General features: G+C 39.8%; 1 protein-coding gene across 1 annotated transcript in view; it reads left to right on the top strand.

Annotated features, from left to right (window-relative positions):
• The window catches only part of SMARCC1 (SWI/SNF related BAF chromatin remodeling complex subunit C1), a 192,444-nt gene that overhangs the window by 17,206 nt on the left and 155,658 nt on the right, over positions 1–19,580 (top strand). The window contains exons 3-7 of the mRNA XM_048837290.2: positions 1,895–1,980; positions 6,029–6,110; positions 8,315–8,407; positions 12,583–12,652; positions 17,235–17,304. Of these exons, the coding sequence (XP_048693247.2) occupies positions 1,895–1,980; positions 6,029–6,110; positions 8,315–8,407; positions 12,583–12,652; positions 17,235–17,304 (401 nt within the window). The remainder of the gene's footprint in view (positions 1–1,894; positions 1,981–6,028; positions 6,111–8,314; positions 8,408–12,582; positions 12,653–17,234; positions 17,305–19,580) is intronic.

The raw sequence follows: 19,580 nt of genomic DNA, 5'->3' as shown, positions 1-19,580 counted from the left end.
CCTAACTTACATACTGGGAAAGATACTAGAACAAATTATTAAACTATCAATTTGTAAGCACCTGGAGGATAATAGGGTTCTAAGGATTTACCTTAGACATGAATTTGTCAAAAACAAATCATGTCAGACTGACCTAATTTCCTTTTTCGATATGGTTTTCTTCTTAACATATGTGCAACGTGCCTCAGGTGGCATGTGACCAGGATTCATTACTAAATTTGTTCCATTGGTTGGATCATTAGCTTCCCCAGCCCATGCCAAGTACTGATGGGGAGTGAAACGTGAGGGTTGTGGGCCTTAATAGCCATACTGGATCGGGGGAAGCAGTAAATGTTATACCTTTTAGTAAGACTTTCGACAGTCCTACATGACACTCTTAAGCAGACTTGGGAAATTTGGTTGAGATGAAATTACTGTAAGGTGGGTGCACAACTGGCTGAAAGACCATTCTCAGAGTATTTATAGTTTGCTGTCAAACTGGGAGAGCGTATCTAGTGGGGTTCCACAGGGGTCATTGACGCCCTGGGTCCAGTACAAGTCTATATTTTTCATTAATAGCTTGGGTAATGAAGTGGAGCATATGCTTATAAAATTTGCAGATGACACTAGGCTGGGAGGTGGTTGCAAGTACTATGGAGCACAAGATTAGATTTAAAAACAACCTTGTCAAATTGGACAATTGGTGTGAATTCAACAAGATGAAATTCAATAAAAACAAGTGCAAAGTACTTCATTTAGGAAAGAAAAATAAAGTGCACAACTACAAAATGGGGAATAACTGGCTATGTGGTAGTACTGATGCAAAGGATCTGGTGGTTAGAGTGGATCACACATTGAATGAGTCAACAGTGTAATGCTGTTTTGAAAAAGGCTAATATGATTGAGTGGGTTTTAACAGGAGTGTCATATGTCAGACGCAGAAAATAATTGTCCCACTCTGCTTGGCGCTCATGAGGCCTCAGCTGGAGTACTGTTTCCAATTCTGTGTGCCACGCTTTAGAAAAGATGTGGACAAATTGGAAGGAGTCCAGAGGAGAGCAACAAAAATGATAAAAGATTTAGAAAGCCAGACCTGTGAGGACAGACTAAAAAAACTGGGGATGTTTAGTCTTGAAAAAAGAAGACTGAGTGGGACCTGATAAGTCTTCAAATAGGTTAAGGTCTGTTATAAAGAAGATGTCGATCAGTTGTTCTCCATGTCTGCTGAAGATAGGACAAGAAGTAATGGTCTTAATCTGCAGCAAGGGAGGTTTAGATTAGATATTAGGAAAAGCTTTCTAACTATAAGGGTAGTTAAGCTCTGGAACAGGCTTCCAAGGGAGCCTGTGGAATTCCTATCACTGGAGGGTTGGTTGGTTTTTTTTGTTTTTGTTTTGTTTTTTAAAAAGAGGTTTGGCAAACACCTGTCAGGGATGGTCTAGGTTTACTTGGTTCTGCCATAGCACAGCGGGCTGGAGTTGATGACTTGCTTAAGGTCCCTTCTAGCCCTACATTTCTGTGATTCTGTAGAACATAGATTCTCACGTACCTATGAAAATACATATCGGAGTTGGCCTTTGAGCCCCCGATCTGTGGGAAGTAGAAACATAAAGGAGTGGAATGGATTAAGATGAAATTTAGGATGCATCTGATCTCGCCGTGTGTTTACAATCAGACTGCTTAATTTTGAATATGTATTTTTTTTTTTACTACTTGGAATGTTTTTAAGTGGGTGAAGAGTAAAGCTTTATAAAGTAAGCCCCAGATGAAAATGGAATGGTACATTTATGAGTTCACTGGTTTTGTGTTCTGTACAGCGTTGTGTACATTTAATGATACAAAGCGTATCTTCGCTATCATAGCATTGAAGATGTCACTTTTGGTCAGTGTTCACACTTCTGTCTCCTGATTCTAGGCCAAGTGTTTCATGGATTTCAAAGCTGGAGGTACATTATGTCATATTCTTGGTGCTGCTTACAAGTATAAGAATGAACAGGGCTGGTAAGTTTTTACTTGAATTTATACACCTTCTGCATGAAACTAAACAAATGAAATGCCTATTCAAACTACTTGCAATTTAATACACTTTCTTGAAGAGTTGAGTGGGAAAGGGAGTTGAGAAGAGGAATAAATTTTTGTTTTCTAGTTGATGCTCTATTTAAAGTTATCTAAAGATGAGAAATATTGTGAGCTGATGGATGGAGCTTCAGGCTGGGAGTCAGAATCTCCTGATTTTATAATCCCATTTTTGCCATTTATTTGCTGTGTAATATTGGCCAAATTGCTGACTCTTGCTGTGCCTCAGTTTCCCCATCTGTAAAATGTGGATTATTCTTACTTGTCTCCTAGGATATTGTTAGGAATAATTAATGTCTACAAATACAAAGCACCACATAGATACTAATAAATAGAAAATGCTTTGTAACTGTTCATCTGTGCTCATAAGTAGAGAATGCAAGTTTCATAAAACCACTGCCTATATAAATATTGATGTGTACAAAACTGTCCATTTGGAGTCTAGCGGTGGTTATCGTGTGTACATTATAATTCAGAAGACTTTTCCCAAAAGGGAAGTTACATAATAAGTAAATTATCATTGAGAAAATTGCAAAATCTCCAATTGGGAACTAAAAATAGTCAATATAAAAGATCAATAACTCAGTTAAAAATAAGGCAGAAATTTTCCCTTCATTTATGTAGTTCTTTTTCAAATGCTGTGAAGACCTGTGAGTGTACCTGGGTTAAGATTACCCCCTCAAGCAAATCAAAAGGCAAGAATAAGCCATGTTTTAGTATTATTTTTGTAGGGTCGATGGTGCTCTGCCCCCTAACTGCATTTGCAGGACATGAAAGAGTAAGAAGCTGCCATAAGTTAACTATCTGAAGTCCCTTCTTCCATTCCTACAATGCTAATACCCAGCCACAGATAACTGCTATCTGAGATATCTGAGTAATGTGCCTTTTAGGTGCTTTGTGCTTCAATAGAAGAGCACCTCAGCTAGCTCCCACAAAGTAAATATTCTTTTCTTTTTGGACAAACTTATTTCCCATTTACAGAAATCTGAATGAGAGCAAAACTCTGACATTTGGCCGCATCCTCTCTCCTCCCTCTCTTGCTGATCCCTCAAAACTAGCTGGTAGTGTCTTGAGTGTGTGTGCGTGCATGTGGAGTGGGGAAGGAAATGATACTTGAGAATTTAACATTGAGGATCAGATTTAGAGCCTGGAATGTTTCCTTCACTGACTTGACCAAATAATATGATGTGCCTGATGCATGATTCTTTGTTTTTCAATGGTATGCATTGTCGCTCTTGGTTAACCTGTTTGTGAATGATCTGTCTTATAGGAGAAGTACCTTTCCTGGTCATAATAGGTATGTCTGAAAAATGCACTTATCCAGTGCAGCTGGACGTACCTTGTCATTGTAATTCAAACAGATGTTCTCTAAAACCTGTTGCTCCAGACTTAGTTTCTAGAATTAATTAGTTAAACAAGAAGACAGGAGGACCTCCTAATCTTTTTAAAGTGATTTTTTTTAAAAAAAAAAAATTCCCAATACAGTATATGCTGCTGTTTATATGTTAAGAAATAACATGAGTGCTTTTATGTGGAAGATTAAATAAAATTATGGTAGAAATTTGAATGTATGAACAAAGTGAAATGAATCCTTAGTGTTGACTTCAACCATGTTTGAAAATTTTGGTCTGTTAAAGCTAAGCACTAAATAAGTGACCTAATTTATAGAGATGTTTAAGCCTTAACACATTGTGTTTTGAAAATGGTTGAAATAATAGTCGGAGTTTGAAAACTTGCTTGTGAACATAATCAGTATTTTAATTTTCTTTGTGTCCACTTTCCTAATGCTTAACTTTGTCCCATTAATCTCAGTCAGAGCAGCTATTGAAGATCACATTCTGACCAAAAGATTGTGAAATTATGTCAATATGTGTATATTGGGGCAAGATTTTTTTAATCAAGGCAGTTAGAATAATAAGTTATAGATCATCAAGCCCACCCTCTACCAGTCCAGAAATGTTCCATACACAACTTTTTAAGATTTCTTGTTCTGACAGTCACTGTAAGACTTTGAGATGACATTTATATTGACATGTAATATTGACATTTAAATATAGAGAACTTTACGGTTGAAAGACAAGCATACAAAAATAAGTGATTGCCCGTAACTCCTTTCTGTTATGTTGTACATTACAACAAAGTCAGTCCTCTGTGGAAAAAATCCCATCACACTGGCTGAAAATCGAAACCACTAGGGAAAGAAAAAACCTTTCACAAATGTGAACGTCTAGTGATGTGCACCTCTCTGGTATATTATAAAGATGCCCCCCCCACCACCACCAAGTGGAGGACCGTGTATGCCGCAATACAGTACTTAAGGGCCTCAGATAGTTAAAGTGACAGGTTTCAGGGTAGCAGCCGTGTTAGTCTGTATCCGCAAAAAGAAAAGGAGTACTTGTGGCACCTTAGAGACTAAAATGTATTTGAGCATAAGCTTTCATGAGCTACAGCTCACTTCATCGGATGCATTCAGTGGTAAAGTGGTAGCTGCTTAGATTAGTAAATTAATATAAAAATTACATGAGATTGTGAGGTTATAAATATGTAGGTTAATGTGAGCTTTTGAAGTTGTAAAATTCAAACTTGCACATCAAGATGTGTAAAACTGAATTTAACATCATTACATATTTACAAGCTGTAACAATCTCTCAGGTGTTTTACTGAAAATATGTGGTGCTCTGTGTATTTGAAGTATACTGCCACTTACTACACTTTGCACACTAACAAGCACTTAATCGCTTTTATTGTGTGTAGTGCTATGCTTGGACAGAAAGTCATGCACCCCACCTAAGAATCTGATACTGAATTCTTTATCAGCAGCTTTGTTTCTAATCCTTCTAGTTGCCAAAGTGAAGCTCACAACCAGTTACTGCAGATAACCACTGCTAGCGTTTAACAAATTAATAGTGCAGGCTGAATTGCTGGAGATCAGAAACTCCTGGAGCCTGTCAAATTGCAGACTTGTATCTAAGTATATATCCTAACCTTTAAAATTCTTTACAGCTGTTGTCCAAATTCTTAGTATTGAGGTGGGAAAGTAAGTCATTTTAATTGAATGAATCCATCCCATGACTTTAGAAAGAAGTCACATTACTATGTCTCTGCATCATTAGATTAATAACTTGGGTTATTGTAAAAGATTTCCCACTTAACAATAGGCCAAGAATCAGTTTCCAGTGTGAGGATGGATGTAATGTATTGTTTCAGTTACATCTACAATATGTATTCCATGCGTGGAATAGTGGTTTTTTCAGTATCGCCTAGTTAAAAAAAAAAAAAGCACAGTAGTGGATTTATTAAGATGTGTGCTTTATTAAGCTGCGTGCTTCTGAGGTTAGAATGTAAGCCTACAACTGATTGCTCAACATAACCAATAGACTAGTGAATGCGATGGAAATATAAATAGAAAGCAGTGTTTAAAGACATGAACATTGATTTGCCTATGCTCCCAGTGCTGCTGTCTCTTGTCGACCATTGTGAGCTTTGTCTCAATAAAAGTAAATGACATTTTCAGCTGCTTTTAATTAATTGCTCTTGTCTGATCACTCTAGAGAGCATAGAAATGTAGTTAATTGGCTACCTGTCTTACTCCAAGGTTTTGTTGCTAGTCATGTTGGATAATAGAACTTCAGCCTTGGATTTCATTGTGCATCTAAGAGTTTAAAAATCAACTGCATTTTGTTGATTGAGATTGACTGTTTCTTTTCTACTAAGTGGAGCAAGAGTAACATGGTAGAACCATTTCTATTGTGCTCTAAAACTCCATTTATAACTTATGTTCATACATGCAGATACTGTAAGAATCCGTTCTCTGTTAATATTAAGTATACCAATGTAATTTACTAGAATGTGCAGAGTTTTAAATATCACTTCTTGATCAAAACCAAATATAAAAAAGTCTAAAGATTCTTTGCTGTTGAAAATAGGCAAGTTGAAGTCTTTAATATCTTTCAATCATTTTCCTCGTTTACAGGCGGAGGTTTGATCTGCAGAATCCATCACGAATGGATCGAAATGTGGAGATGTTCATGAACATTGAAAAAACACTAGTGCAGGCAAGACCTATGTTTATAACCATAAACAATTTCTGTTTTGTGTCTCAGTGTATTTGCCACTTTCTTTGGGGAAATGACCTTCTAGCTTTGAGGTCCCTTAGCGCTGTGACCTGCATCAGAATTCCAAACTTTGTATCTTTCTTGAATTTCTATCTGAATATAACTTTTCTCTTGAGAATCTCTGAAACTAGTTAGAGTGGATGACTGGGGGAATACTTAGTACAGAGAAACCTGGTAGTTAGGGTGGGAGAATAAATTTGAGCTTTAAAATTGTTAGACAACTATTTTTTAACTTAAAATAAAATTGAGCATCTGTACAAATCAGTATGTTTAACAAGTTAAAATATTGTGCTTTAGAATTTAGGAAATGAAGAAGTTATAAAAAATTGTGAAACAGAACTATTCTTGCAAAAGCCTGGCCACGTACGTTAAGGCAAAAAGTGAATTTACTGCTCTTGAAAGGTGCTGGATTATCAGGGCAGGTGTAGAAGCACATTACAAGCTGCAGCAATAGAAACTTCAACATTCCATCAATGTGCGTCAATCCTGACTTGGAGAGACCACATTTAGGAGTGAGCAGATAATTAATTTTGTTCATCAAAGTCCACCCTTGGCTTGTCTGAGACTGCCAGCAAGGGTGAAAGTTCCGTTTTGTTTCTGATGAGAATACCCCTCCACTAGTAAACTCTGACTAATTTGTCTGAGCCACTGAACAGCTACCATACGGTAGCAGCTCATTCCTGTCCAGAGTCAAATTTGAATAATTGACCTAGAGGTTGAAAAGCTCTGTATCCTGTTACTCATCCCTTGTCCTTGTACCATTACAGTGATCTACTCACTTCCCCATCCGAGCAGGTCAATTTAAAATTAAGTTTATTACTGTGTCAGTGATTGTTTCCTATGATAATCTGTAGGGCCTAGGCCAGTACTTTTGCTTGTACTGCTTTCAAGCTGTACTTTTCAAGTATTTAGCAAAATCAGAAACGGGAGGGAAAGAACCCAAAAAGTGACACTCTTCATTGACATTTTGGAATAAATGGTTTTGCTGTGATTTGATTAAAGATAGCTGGATAGTCACTTTATTTTAAAATAAACATTTAGTGTGGCTAAAACCACTGTTCTAGATAATGTAGAAATCTGTAGACACTGGTGCTGTAGGGTAAGATCCTAGTCAGGATGTATCGAACATGGTGTTTAGTTTTCCATTTACAGTAGCATGCTCAGGACTTGATCCAAAGCATCGTGAAGTTGAGAATCTTTCCATTTTCTTCAATGGACCAAGAACATGCTGGTGCACAGAACTCAGGCGGGGTGAGCAGGGCAGCCACCCAGGGTGCGAAGCCACAGGGGCGGAAAAATGGGGCGGCGGTGTTGGTGTCACAGGGTCACATCTTCTCCTTCTGCCTTCCATTTAGCACAGGGGTTTTCAAACTGTGGTTGATGGGGGTCACTGGCCTACTCAGGCCCCTTGCTGTCCATGCTGTCCTCTGCACAGGTGGATGCTCCCCAGGCAGCGCTCCGTCCACCGCACTATTGCCTGTCCCTCGATGGAGCCCAGCACTGGCCAGTGACATTGTCTGAAGCCGTCCCCTACCCGCAGAGCCCAGCAGCCATGAGATGTTTCTCAAGGCACTCGCATGCTTCTGCCCTGGCACTACTGGAGCATCTCATGGCAGCCGGGCTCCATTGGCAGGGACCAGCTCCGGGATGGAGCTGGTCAGTGCCAGGCCCCTTTGAGGGAGAGCATGTTGGGGAACATCTCTGAGCTGTGCTGCCCACCCTGCCCAGGGAGTGCTCATCTGTGCAGAGGTGGCCCAGCTCGGGGAACAGGGCAAAGAGGGCTGCTGAGCAGCTGGCCAGTGCCCTAGCTCCCACAAGCTTCTGATCATTCAGCTCCTGGCAGGAGGCAACAGTTCTCAAACTGTAAGGCATGCCCCCACAGTTTGAAAACCTCTGTGCTAAATGGAAGGCAGAAATGGGGGGGGCGCACGTGACCCCATGTCCCTACCCACCCACACATTGCCTCTAGGGGGTGAAAATATGCTTTCTCGTCATGGGCACTAAAATTCCTAGTTAGGTTCTTCACAGGACCTTTGCATTAGTGTTTGTCAAGCAGTAATGTTTAATGCAGTAATTAATCCTTGATGGGTTCAGGCCTTTCATCCACTAGTTTCTGATTTAAAGTTTTGCCTTTTCTCCTCTAGAATAATTGTCTGAGCAGACCAACGATCTACCTCATTCCAGATATCGAACTGAAGTTGGCTAATAAATTAAAGGACATTGTCAAACGTCACCAGGTAACAGATATGAAGTTTGTAGCAGCCTTGCATTTTTGCAGGTTAAGTTTTTGAAGCTGTTTATAAAGGACAATGGTAGAGATATTACTTTAGAATTGAGGCTTCTAAAAATTAAATAGTATAGAGGAGCAAGGGGCAACTGGTGGCCTGGGACTGCATCCATCTTTCCAGATCATTTTATTTGGCCTGCCAACAGTTAACAGTTTATTCTGCTGTGACATTTATTTTTATTTCTCAGCTTTTTTGCTGTGATAAACATACTCAGAGAATAAAGCGCATGTTTCGATGTGGAAGACTGATCACTAGGGGGACTGGCTGTGTGCTTCCTTGGGTTGCATGTATGCTGAATACAAGGAAATTCAATATCCTGAAAAATCAGGTCTGTATCCACTGCACCACAAGTGTGGTGAGAAGTGGTGCATTGACAAACCCATGACTCATACTTCGGTCTCAATTTTTTTTAACTTGTGATAAAATTACAAAGAAAAGTCTTTCATGAACAGTGGGAGTGTAACTATCTTTTTACTGAAAATGGACATAAGCCTCTGTTGCTCATATGTTTGCAAGTCATGGCAGTGACAAAAGAATATAACTTGAACCATTTCTACAGCACCAATTGCAATGCCGAGTATGACAGATATACTGCTAATCGTTGATGTGCAATGCAAATGGAAAAGGCATTTCCACTTGATGAGAAAACTGTTAAAAAAAAAAAAAAAATCGAAACCATATATCTTAATGTGTAATTTTGCAAAGAGTTAGGTAAGCATGAACATGTGGAGGAAAAGTTAACCATAATTATGCTCAATTGTTCTTCATTTCTTTTAACACTAGAGTACAGATGTGTCAGAATCAAGTCAGCTACAGATATATATCCAGACGATTGACACCAGTTTTAACATGCATGAAGAGTTTATGAAGTTAGCCTCATTACACAGAACAAAAAAGGGCCCAGATATTTTTGGTGCAGTTCAGGAGGCTGTTGCAGATTTTCGAAAAGTTGCCTACTTCTATTACAGACGGGCCACCGACTATGTGTAGATCAAAGGTCAGGTTTGCACATTTGTTGAAGCACAGTGAAGTGAATTGCCCAACACTGCACTGCATTATCCATCAGAAGTCGCTGTATGGAACATCACTGAACTTTGATCATGTCATGAATGTGGTCATGAAAGTTACAAACGTAATTTGAGGTGGCAACAATAGCAAATTTGTGGCTTTTCTCAGTGAAGTGTATGTAAAGTATGGCGACTTGGAGCCATACGCTGAAGTATGATGGATGAATCATGATAAATGTCTTGAGAGATTATTGTATGCAGTGTTGTTGTAGCTATGTTGGTCCCAGGATATTAGAGACACAAGGTGGGCGAGGTAATATCTTTTGTCGGTGAGAGAGACAAGCTTTTGAGCTTACACAGAGGTTGGTCCAATAAAAAAAAAATTACCTCACCATTTTGTCTCTCTTGACAGATTATTTGCACTTTGAGGGGAGATTGTCACCTTTTTGAAAAACACTGCAAGTTCTGATACTAGGGAGTTTCAAGAAACAATGGAAGATTCTGTTTTTCTGTAGTATGGCATTTTTGGCTGCTAAAACCTGACATTTGAATCTTCAATTGCAAGGCATGGACCAGATGTTTTGGATGTCATTGCTCATTTGGGTGGTTTGAGTGAATTTTTTAAGACTCTCCTGTTGGGTTTGGATTTTGCCCGCTTTATAATATGTGCTGCATTTGCATTGAAACGGCAAGCGTGCAAGTCAGTGTTCAGCGGGTACACTACTGATGTTGAAATGCTGCTGCTGCTTAATTTCCATCAATGTTTTAAGGATTTTGAAAGTTTTTGACCTCACCTCATCCTTTTTAATGATTCATTTGCATCTGTTGTCAATGAACACCAACTAGAACTAAGCAGACTGCAGGCTAATCCTTTCTTTTTTTTTTTTTTTTTTTTTGAAAGAAGGATGAAAGGGGCATTCAGTTTTGGAAACTGCTTCCTAAATCCCATTTCCCGAGTCTGAGAAAGTGGTCACTGAACTTGTTCTATGTTTGGGGCTACTTAGGCTTGTGAAAGTAACTTTTCTAAATTGAATCATTTGAAGTCTAAGGAAGGAACCAACTGACTGATGAAACTCTTCCAGTTTATGATATAGATGTGCCCTTCTTAGTGCGCAGGCAGGCTCAAGCCGAGTTTCACTCTGACAGGCAAGGTACTATAACGATGAAAAACAGCAGAGAAAAACATTAAGATATTTTTATTTTTTGTTTTCATTTATTAATCCCCATCCTCTTCTGGACACTGAAAAAAAGTTAGTGAAAGAGTTAAGTTTAATCTTTTAAAAAAAAAAAAATTCAAGGTTGTGCTAACAGTGACTTTTATTTTGAATAACACTTTGGTTTTACAGTGTTAATACAGGGTTAAATGTATGTTAACATGTTATATTGTGGCAAACATTTCTGAGTTACGCAGTATATAACCTCTTTAAAAGAATGTTGGGCCCACCAAAAGGTTTTAATGGATTTTGTGGCCGTATTCTTCTTAAAGTTGCTCATCCCTGGTGTAAAGAAGGGAGTGTTTTTGTGGCCATGCACACCTGGGTCTAGGTTCTATTCCTGGCTATATTACAGACTTGTGTGTTTTTAGGCAAGTCACTTAAACATCTCTCTGTTTCCCCATCTTTAAAATGGCAATTATACTTACCTTCTTTACTGGGAGGATGATGATTAACTCCTTCGTGTATAAAAAGGAGTTTGAGATGTGAAATGGGCTATGTAAGTGTAAAGCAGTAAATTTTAGGAGTATGGGATTTACTTTGCCATCTGAACAGCCATCTGGTGGTATCTCTCTCATACTCTGCTCTCATCTTAAATGCATCTCTCTTCTCCCATGCATAGGTCTCCTAACTTTTTTCCCTTTGCAGATGGTAGCCTTGTCTACTGGATGCTTTGATTTATTCACCGTTCTGTTTCCTGTACCTTAACCATATGCTCTCTACTGCCCTAGTATCTAATTCTGTAAAATATGTTTTGGAATATAGTTTGTGTGAAAAATACTATACATTTCCATTTCTGTAAATACATCTCCCTCCACCTAAGAAAAATTCAATAGATTTTGAAGAAATATATCTGTAGAGTCAGATTGTCCCTTGGGTGTGATTCTTTCTGCTGTGTAGTGACTATAAGGCTCTGTGTATTATGTTGGATAATCTTGATGTTTTTAGTGCAGAGGAAAGGCAATTTTGTATTTATAGATACACCATGCAAGCAATATGGCATCCTCGGTCAACAAATATCTAATTTTAAAAAAATAATAAACAGTTGACTATTATAATATTTAAATGGACACTATCGACTTGAAAATACAGACAATTTCAGACAGACGTTTATCTTTTACAGTTACAAGTAACACCTAAAATTACTCTGACAAAGAAGTCAGTGAAAATAGCGTATCTTTTATAATTTACTATGAGCATTTGACAGACCTTTGAGTATTGTCAGTGTCATTGTTTTCTCTTTCATATTTGTCTTTTCCCTTGTTAAACAGATCCTTTTAAACATTGAAGGGGGAGCAGAACAGCCCTAATTTTTTTTAAAGGAACTCTTTTTTAGGTTTGTTTAAAGTTCAGGACATACTATTTAAAGGAGGCTCCCTCAGAAACCGGAATTTTTTTAGTCTATTTTTAAAAAAAAAAATCAAGTTGACAGTGTCCCTTTAAAATTACAGTTTGAAGCAAAGTGTGTTTATATTTAAACACAGTTATGGGTATCTTCTCATAGGAATGTACACAATAGAGTTGCATAGACTGAGATTTGGGAAAGAGAAGGATGAGGAAAGAAAGAGAAAAGCAGTGAGGAAAGGAAAGACGGAGGTGAGAAGGGCCAAGGCGATACCAGGTGTAGGCCGGATGGTGTGCCAGAAGCAACCCTTCTGAAAATATAGCAAAGCACAGCTAGGGGAAAGAGGTAGCCTCCAAAAGATGAAGAGTAACCTCCTATTCTGATACCTTTAGACTATTGGAAGTAATAGGGTTGAGCCACCTAGGTTCTGGATCTTACTATATTATAACTAAAATCACCCACTAATGTTTCTGAAGTAGAAAGTTTTTTCTGTTTGTAGGAGGAAGTTATTTCTGTGTAGCTATGGATTCTCAAGCAGTGTTTCACTTTTTTCCATAGGGAACCGTCACTGATGAGAAGGCAAAGGCCACCCACCATATTTATCCTAATCCTACCTCACTGGATGATGGTAAATCATACAGAGTTTGTCTATGAATCTTGTAACTAAAACACTTAACTGCTAAAGTGATGGTTGCTGTACAAAACCACTAGGTACGAAGATGCACTCGGCTTAATACTGAGAGTTGTTCAGAAAGCAATAACTTTCAAGATTTGACTTTAAATGGTTTGTAGTCCTAAATGTCCTGCGTCACAATATGGGGGGGGGGGGGGTTGGGGTACAATGAGTGTTTTTTTATAGATCTGGAACTATATTTTCTGGAAAGCATATGATGATGTAGGCCTTGATTGAGTGAAAGTCTGTGCTGTTAGCATTAAGCGCTGGCAGCGTAAAACTTGGTGCTATGTACAACAGATTATCACATTCCATGCTTCAGAATTTATAATCTAGAGGAGATGCAAAGGAAAATCAAGACTATGAAAAAGCCAAAGGAAGGAGTGGTCATAGATTACAAAATTTTTACAAATTGTTGGTGTAAGCAGGCCTTGAGACTGAACCTATCATGGACCACCTCTCCCAGTGACTTCACCTTGGTGATTTGTTTTTGCCCCTGATCTCTGGGTGGTAGAGCTAATCCATACAAAATTATGTATTTCAACTCGTATTCAGTGGGATTGTGATAAAATAGCTCCACATCAACACTACCAGGACTAAGTACAAAAATGACACTGAAAACTAATTTGAGACAGGATTGATAGTATATAAGAATAGGCAAAAAGGTTAAATGTTCTGCTTTCCTAATCGTACCTCTTAAGAAACAGAGCTAGATCTGTGGTAGAGAACACTGGAGCCAAAATAAAACACGTAAGAATTAGAAACTACTTTGTATAGTTTCATAGGGATAGAAGTGTAGTTAGCATCCTTGCTTCCCGGTGCATGTCTGAATTGGTTAAGCCACAAGTGGCAGTGAAAGCAATATCAATGAAAATTAATCATAGAATATCAGGGTTGGAAGGGACCTCAGGAAGTCATCTAGTCCAACCCTTTGCTCAAAGCAGGACCAATCCCCAGCTAAATCATCCCAGCCAGAGCTTTGTCAAGCCTGACCTTAAAAATATCTAAGGAAAGAGATTCCACCGCCTCCCTAGGTAACGCATTCCAGTGTTTCACCACCCTCCTAGTGAAAAAGTTTTTCCTAATATCCAACTTAAACCTCCCCCACTCCAACTTGAGACCATTACTCCTTGTTCTGTCATCAGCTACCACTGAGAACAGTCTAGATCCATGCTCTTTGGAACCCCCTTTCAAGTAGTTGAAAGCAGCTATCAAATCCCCACTCGTTCTTCTCTTCCGCAGACTGAACAATCCCAGTTCCCTCAGCCTCTCCTCATAAGTCATGTGTTCCAGTCCCCTAATCGTTTTTGTTGCCCTCCGCTGGACTCTTTCCAATTTTTCCACATCCTTGTAGTGTGGGGCCCAAAATTGGACACAGTACTCCAGATGAGGCCTCACCAATGTCGCATAGAGGGGAACGATCACGTCCCTCAATCTGCTGGCAATGCCCCTACTTATACATCCCAAAATGCCATTGGCCTTCTTGGCAACAAGGGCACACTGTTGACTCATATCCAGCTTCTCGTCCACTGTAACCCCTAGGTCATTTTCTGCAGAACTGCTGCCGAGCCATTCGGTCCCTAGTCTGTAGCGGTGCATTGGGTTCTTCCGTCCTAAGTGCAGGACTCTGCACTTGTCCTTGTTGAACCTCATCAGATTTCTTTTGGCCGAATCCTCTAATTTGTCTAGGTCCCTCTCTATCCTATCCCTGCCCTCCAGCGTATCTACCTCTCCTCCCAGTGTCATCTGCAAACTTGCTGAGGGTGCAATCCACACCATCCTCCAGATCATTTATGAAGATACTGAACAAAACCGGCCCCAGGACCAACCCTTGGGGCACTCCACTTGATACCGGCTGCCAACTAGACATGGAGCCATTGATCACTACCCGTTGAGCCTGACAATCTAGACAACTTTCTATCCACCTTATAGTCCATTCATCCAGCCCATACTTCTTTAACTTGCTGGCAAGAATACTGTGGGAGACCGTGTCAAAAGCTTTGCTAAAATCAAGGAACAACACGTCCACCGCTTTCCCCTCATCCACAGAGCCAGTTATTTTGTCATAGAAGGCAATTAGATTAGTCAGGCATGACTTGCCCTTGGTGAATCCATGCTGACTGTTCCTGATCACTTTCCTCTCCTCTAAGTGCTTCAGAATTGATTCCTGGAGGACCTGCTCCATGATTTTTCCGGGGACTGAGGTGAGGCTGACTGGCCTGTAGTTCCCAGGATCCTCCTCCTTCCCTTTTTTAATGAAATGAGTGGATTAGATAAATCAAGATCATATTGCAGTTCTAATTGAGATTATCATCTGATGTTACATAGTTGATCTAGAAGCATTTTATCATGCTTATATCATACAACATCTAGCTAGCTATTAAAGAGCCTTACTTATTAAGATGAGACAACAGAAAGTGCCTTTTTCAAATTTCATTGTCCAATTTAACTTTATCTGTGGGACTGGATTTCCCTGATGCACTATATCACAAAGCAAGCTGAAATAGTGTTATGTCCTGACACCGGATTTCCACTAGATGGGAGTGTTTAGCCCTGTGTAGACTGCAGCATGTTGTGTTTTATCCTTTCGCATCCCTTATTGAATGTGTTTTGCACTCCAAGGGACATAATGCTGGTACATAACTACCTCATTTGTGTTCAGAGGCTCTCTTTAATCCATTTGCTTCCTGAATAGGGATGAGCGCAGTTTGACATCTTTGGCGAATTTGCAACTATATTCTTAGATAGAGATACATGGCTCTGTTTAAGTCCTGACTTTATTGAGCTTCAGGGACAGCATGACTGCAATGGAGCCATGAACTCAAGAAATACTGTTGCATAGTTCAGACTCGCAAGCTAACCTACATTTAAAAAATCAGTTTGGGTAGTGTTCTCGAAATTTCTAAATGCCTCTCCCCCTTCTCCAACGCCATGGGGGGGGGGGGGAATGAATATTTTAAGACACCTTTTAGAAACAGCTAGCATCATTCAGAAAAACCACTATTGACTCTGTAGTGCCAGATACCTATCTAACTGTATTGGGACCATGCTCACGCTCTTACTGCAAGATAAGCAAAAACTCATTTTCATTGTCCCTGGTTTGGCCAGTATCCACGCACCAATTGTCATTACAGGTGTCTTAGTAATAGCGTTCTGCATGAAGGAAACAAGAACTGGATTACTAGTCTCACTAGGTCAGCATTGCCTTAGATGTTCTGCTAAATTAGCACACACTTTTCCTAAAAGTTGTGTTAGGAATTATTTTGGGGATGTTCTATAGCCTGTATTATATAGGAGGTCAAATAGATGATCACAATGGTCCCCTCTTGCTTTAGAATCTATGACTTTTCCCTTGTGTAAGGCTAGTATTTCCCCCTTCAAAACCATCTTCCTGAAAAAGGAGCATTTTTAAGGATTGTATCTGGAACACTTTATCTGGAAGTTTAATTCCTGTGAAACAGGCTGATGGGTGTAAATCAAACTAGGGGAATGAGTGACAGGCTATTCAGAGCTCTGACAACGACACAGTGGGGAGGGGTGGGGGGATAGATATTTTCCAATTGACAAGAAAAACCTCTGGAGGGAAAGGGTTGGGCTTCAAACCTTACAGTAGTTAGAACAGATATATTTGTCCTGGGGAACTAGACTTCCTGGCTTTCTCCACCTTACTTCTGCCTCTTAAGCAGCCCCTTACTGAACCTTGTACTGCAGGAGATGTTCTATGCTCCATACCAGGTTCTCAGCCTGGTAAGTTAGAGTTAGAAACTAGCAGCAGGCAGGGAGAGATGACCAGCTAGAATCGGGGAGGGGGGGGGCAGGCTCGGTGAGGGAGAGTTTTCAAGGGCAGGCAAGTCTTAACCCACCTCTACTTCCCATCAGCCAGAAATCCTCCCCCTCTTCTAGTACAATGCCTTCAAGTGACCACTTTCAAGCCTTTACACACTGATCAGTCACCAGGGTGCTAAAACTCTGGGGATTAGCCAGTGACCTCAGGGTTAAAGTCTGCAGTGTCAGCAATGGAGACTTAAACTCTTCAAGTGGGTTTATTCTTGTGGACAAATTGGCAGTGGGTCCATTTATGAATCTATAGGGGCCTAAAAGGAATACAATAGGCCTTTGTTTAAAAAAAAAAAAAAAAAAAGACTCTAAGTTGTAGTGTGGCAACAAGGCTGCTCAGATGCCCTATGTTTGCAGCAGCTCTATTCTTTACCTATCTCATTCTGCTACTCAGGACTGTGGATCTTGCATTTCTAATGGCCCACTGCAGATCTTGTCCAAAGGCCAGGAGTAGGGTTTTTAGGACAGATGAGAGTCCAAACGAAAGCTAATGATATCTTGCTGCTTACCCTGAGCACACTGTAGCTCAATTAAAAAAATGTATCTTAAAAAACAACCTGCAGCTTCCCTGCCTCCTTTGACATTTGGTAGAGGTGCCTGAAATAAATCCTGCTCTTATTATGGCAAAGCCACTCTTCTTGAGTTAGCTCACTATCTCAATCTGACTTTTTTTTTTTTTTTTTTTTTTTTCATTTTGCAGATGAATGGTTGAGACCTGTGATGAAGAAAGATAAGCAGGTGTTGGTGCACTGGGGCTTTTACCCAGACAGGTAAAGAAAGGAGGAGGGGAGAGAACCTTCATCTCTAAATCCTGAAAAAGCTTGTTAAAAAAGAGAAGTGTTAAATCTTAGAAGTTTGAAATTGCAGATGATTTAATCCATCATCTCATACAGATGAACTGTTCCTCTTACTTTAGTGGGTCTTATTTCTCCTGATGTCAAACCACCTTCTGCTCTGCAGCTGTGATTAAGTTTAGTGAACTTCCACATTGTTTTTCAGAACAAAATGGTGACATCCCAGCTTTGTATGGTCTGTACTTGTGCTCTTCTTTTCTAGTCCTACAGAATAATGCCACAGGGTCAGGCCCGTTAGTTTCATGTAAAAGAAAAGTTTAAACATCCCTCCTCCCCCACACACGCACTTATTTTCACTATTTTGCACACCATCTGATTGGATTGTTTCAGGTGTTTTTTAATGACTGTACAACACAGGCTAGAACACTCAACACACAGAGAGTATTAGTCTCATGCTGTATGGGCTCCTAGTGACTTAGTAATTCTTGCAGTACCCAGAACTAGAGAAAAGAGAGTTTGTTCATTCTAATAATACTTGAAAGTTATATTGGCATAGCTGTGTGTGTCGGTGTGACTAAAACACACCCCTGATCAACAGAGCTATGCTGACAAAATCTCCAGTGTAGGCACAGTTATGTTAATGTAGCTAATGCAGTTCAGAGAGGTGGTGGTCCTACACCAGCAGAAAAACTTCTGTCAATATAGGCTGTGTCTACTGTAGAGGGCTATGCCAGCATAAGCTCCATAATGTAGACGTAGCGTAAGAATAAAATCTACACTGTAATACAGCTGCTCAGTGTGATACTGCCAGTGGTTATGGACTGGTGATATGGCACCTTTTCCTTCAATGTCTGTGATAGACCTCGTAATTTACCCTGAATCTCCTGAGTCCCAGTCCAGTGCCTTTTCATAGAATCGTAGGATAGTCCAGTCCCCTGCAGTCAAGGCAGGGCTAAGTATTATCTAGAGCAGTGGTTCTCTACCTGGGGTGCACGCCCCCTGGGGGTGCGAAATGCCCTTTCTGGGGGTGCGAGACATGCCAGGCTTTTTTTAGAAGGTAAATCATCGAAAACACAAATTAAGCACAGGCACATAAGTACAACTACTTTGTTTCATCAAACCTATGTATTTATTAACATTATACATTTTTAAACTATTACTGTAATATACAAGCAAAAAATATATCTAAGTTTAAAGAACTAACCTACTTCAAAGATTTTTGATAAGGGCTGCGAGAACATATTTAGATTTTTGATAAGGGACGCGAGAACATATTTTGAGAACCAAAGGGGTGCAGGCTGCAGTAAAGGTTAAGAACCACTGATCTAGAGTCTAGACGGTCCCTGACAGGTGTTTGTCTAACCTCCTCTCAAAAATCTCCAATGATGGAGATTCCACAACCTCCCTAGGCAATTTATTCCAGTGCTTAGCCACCCTAGCAGATAGGAAGTCTTTCCTAATGTCCAACCTAAACCTCCCGTGCTGCAATTTAAGCCCATTGCTGCTTGTCCTATCCTCAGAGGTTAAAAAGAACAATTTTTCTCCCTCCTCCTTGTAAGAACCCTTTATGAACTTGAAAACTGTTATGTCCCCGCTCAATCTTTTCTTCTCCAGATTAAAGGCCTATTTTTATTTTTATTTTTTTTCAATCTTCCCTCATAGGTCATGTTTGCTAGACCTTTCGTCATTTTTGTTGTTGTTCTCTGGACTTCTGCAGTTTGTCCACATCTTTCCTGAAATATGGTGCCCAGAACTGGACACAATAATCCAGTTGAGTCCCAATCAGCACAGAGTAGAGCAGAAGCATTACTTCTTGTGTCTTGCTTACAATATTCCTGCTAATGCATCCTGGGATGATGTTTGCTTTTTTTGGCACAATGTGACACTGTGACTCATATTTATTTTGTGATCCACTATGATATCCAGATCTCTTTCTGCAGTACTCATAGAATCATAGACTATCAGGGTTGGAAGGGACCTCAGGAGGTCATCTAGTCCAACCCCCTGCTCAAAAGCAGGACCAATCCCCAATTAAATCATCCCAGCTAGGACTCCTTCCTAGGCAGTCATTTCCCATTTTGTGTGTCACTGTCTAATCCCATTTTATATTTTCATAGATCATAAAACCAGAAGAGCCCCTTAGATCATCTAGTCTGACCTCCTGTATATCACAGGCCATTAAACTTCACCCAGCTACCCCATATCAAGCCCAATAACTTGTGTTTGACTAAAGCATATCTTCCTGAAATTGA

This window comes from Caretta caretta, chromosome 2 (assembly GCF_965140235.1).
Source record: "Caretta caretta isolate rCarCar2 chromosome 2, rCarCar1.hap1, whole genome shotgun sequence".
Lineage (NCBI taxonomy): Eukaryota > Metazoa > Chordata > Testudines > Cheloniidae > Caretta > Caretta caretta.
This window is presented reverse-complemented; position numbering and strand designations above follow the sequence as displayed.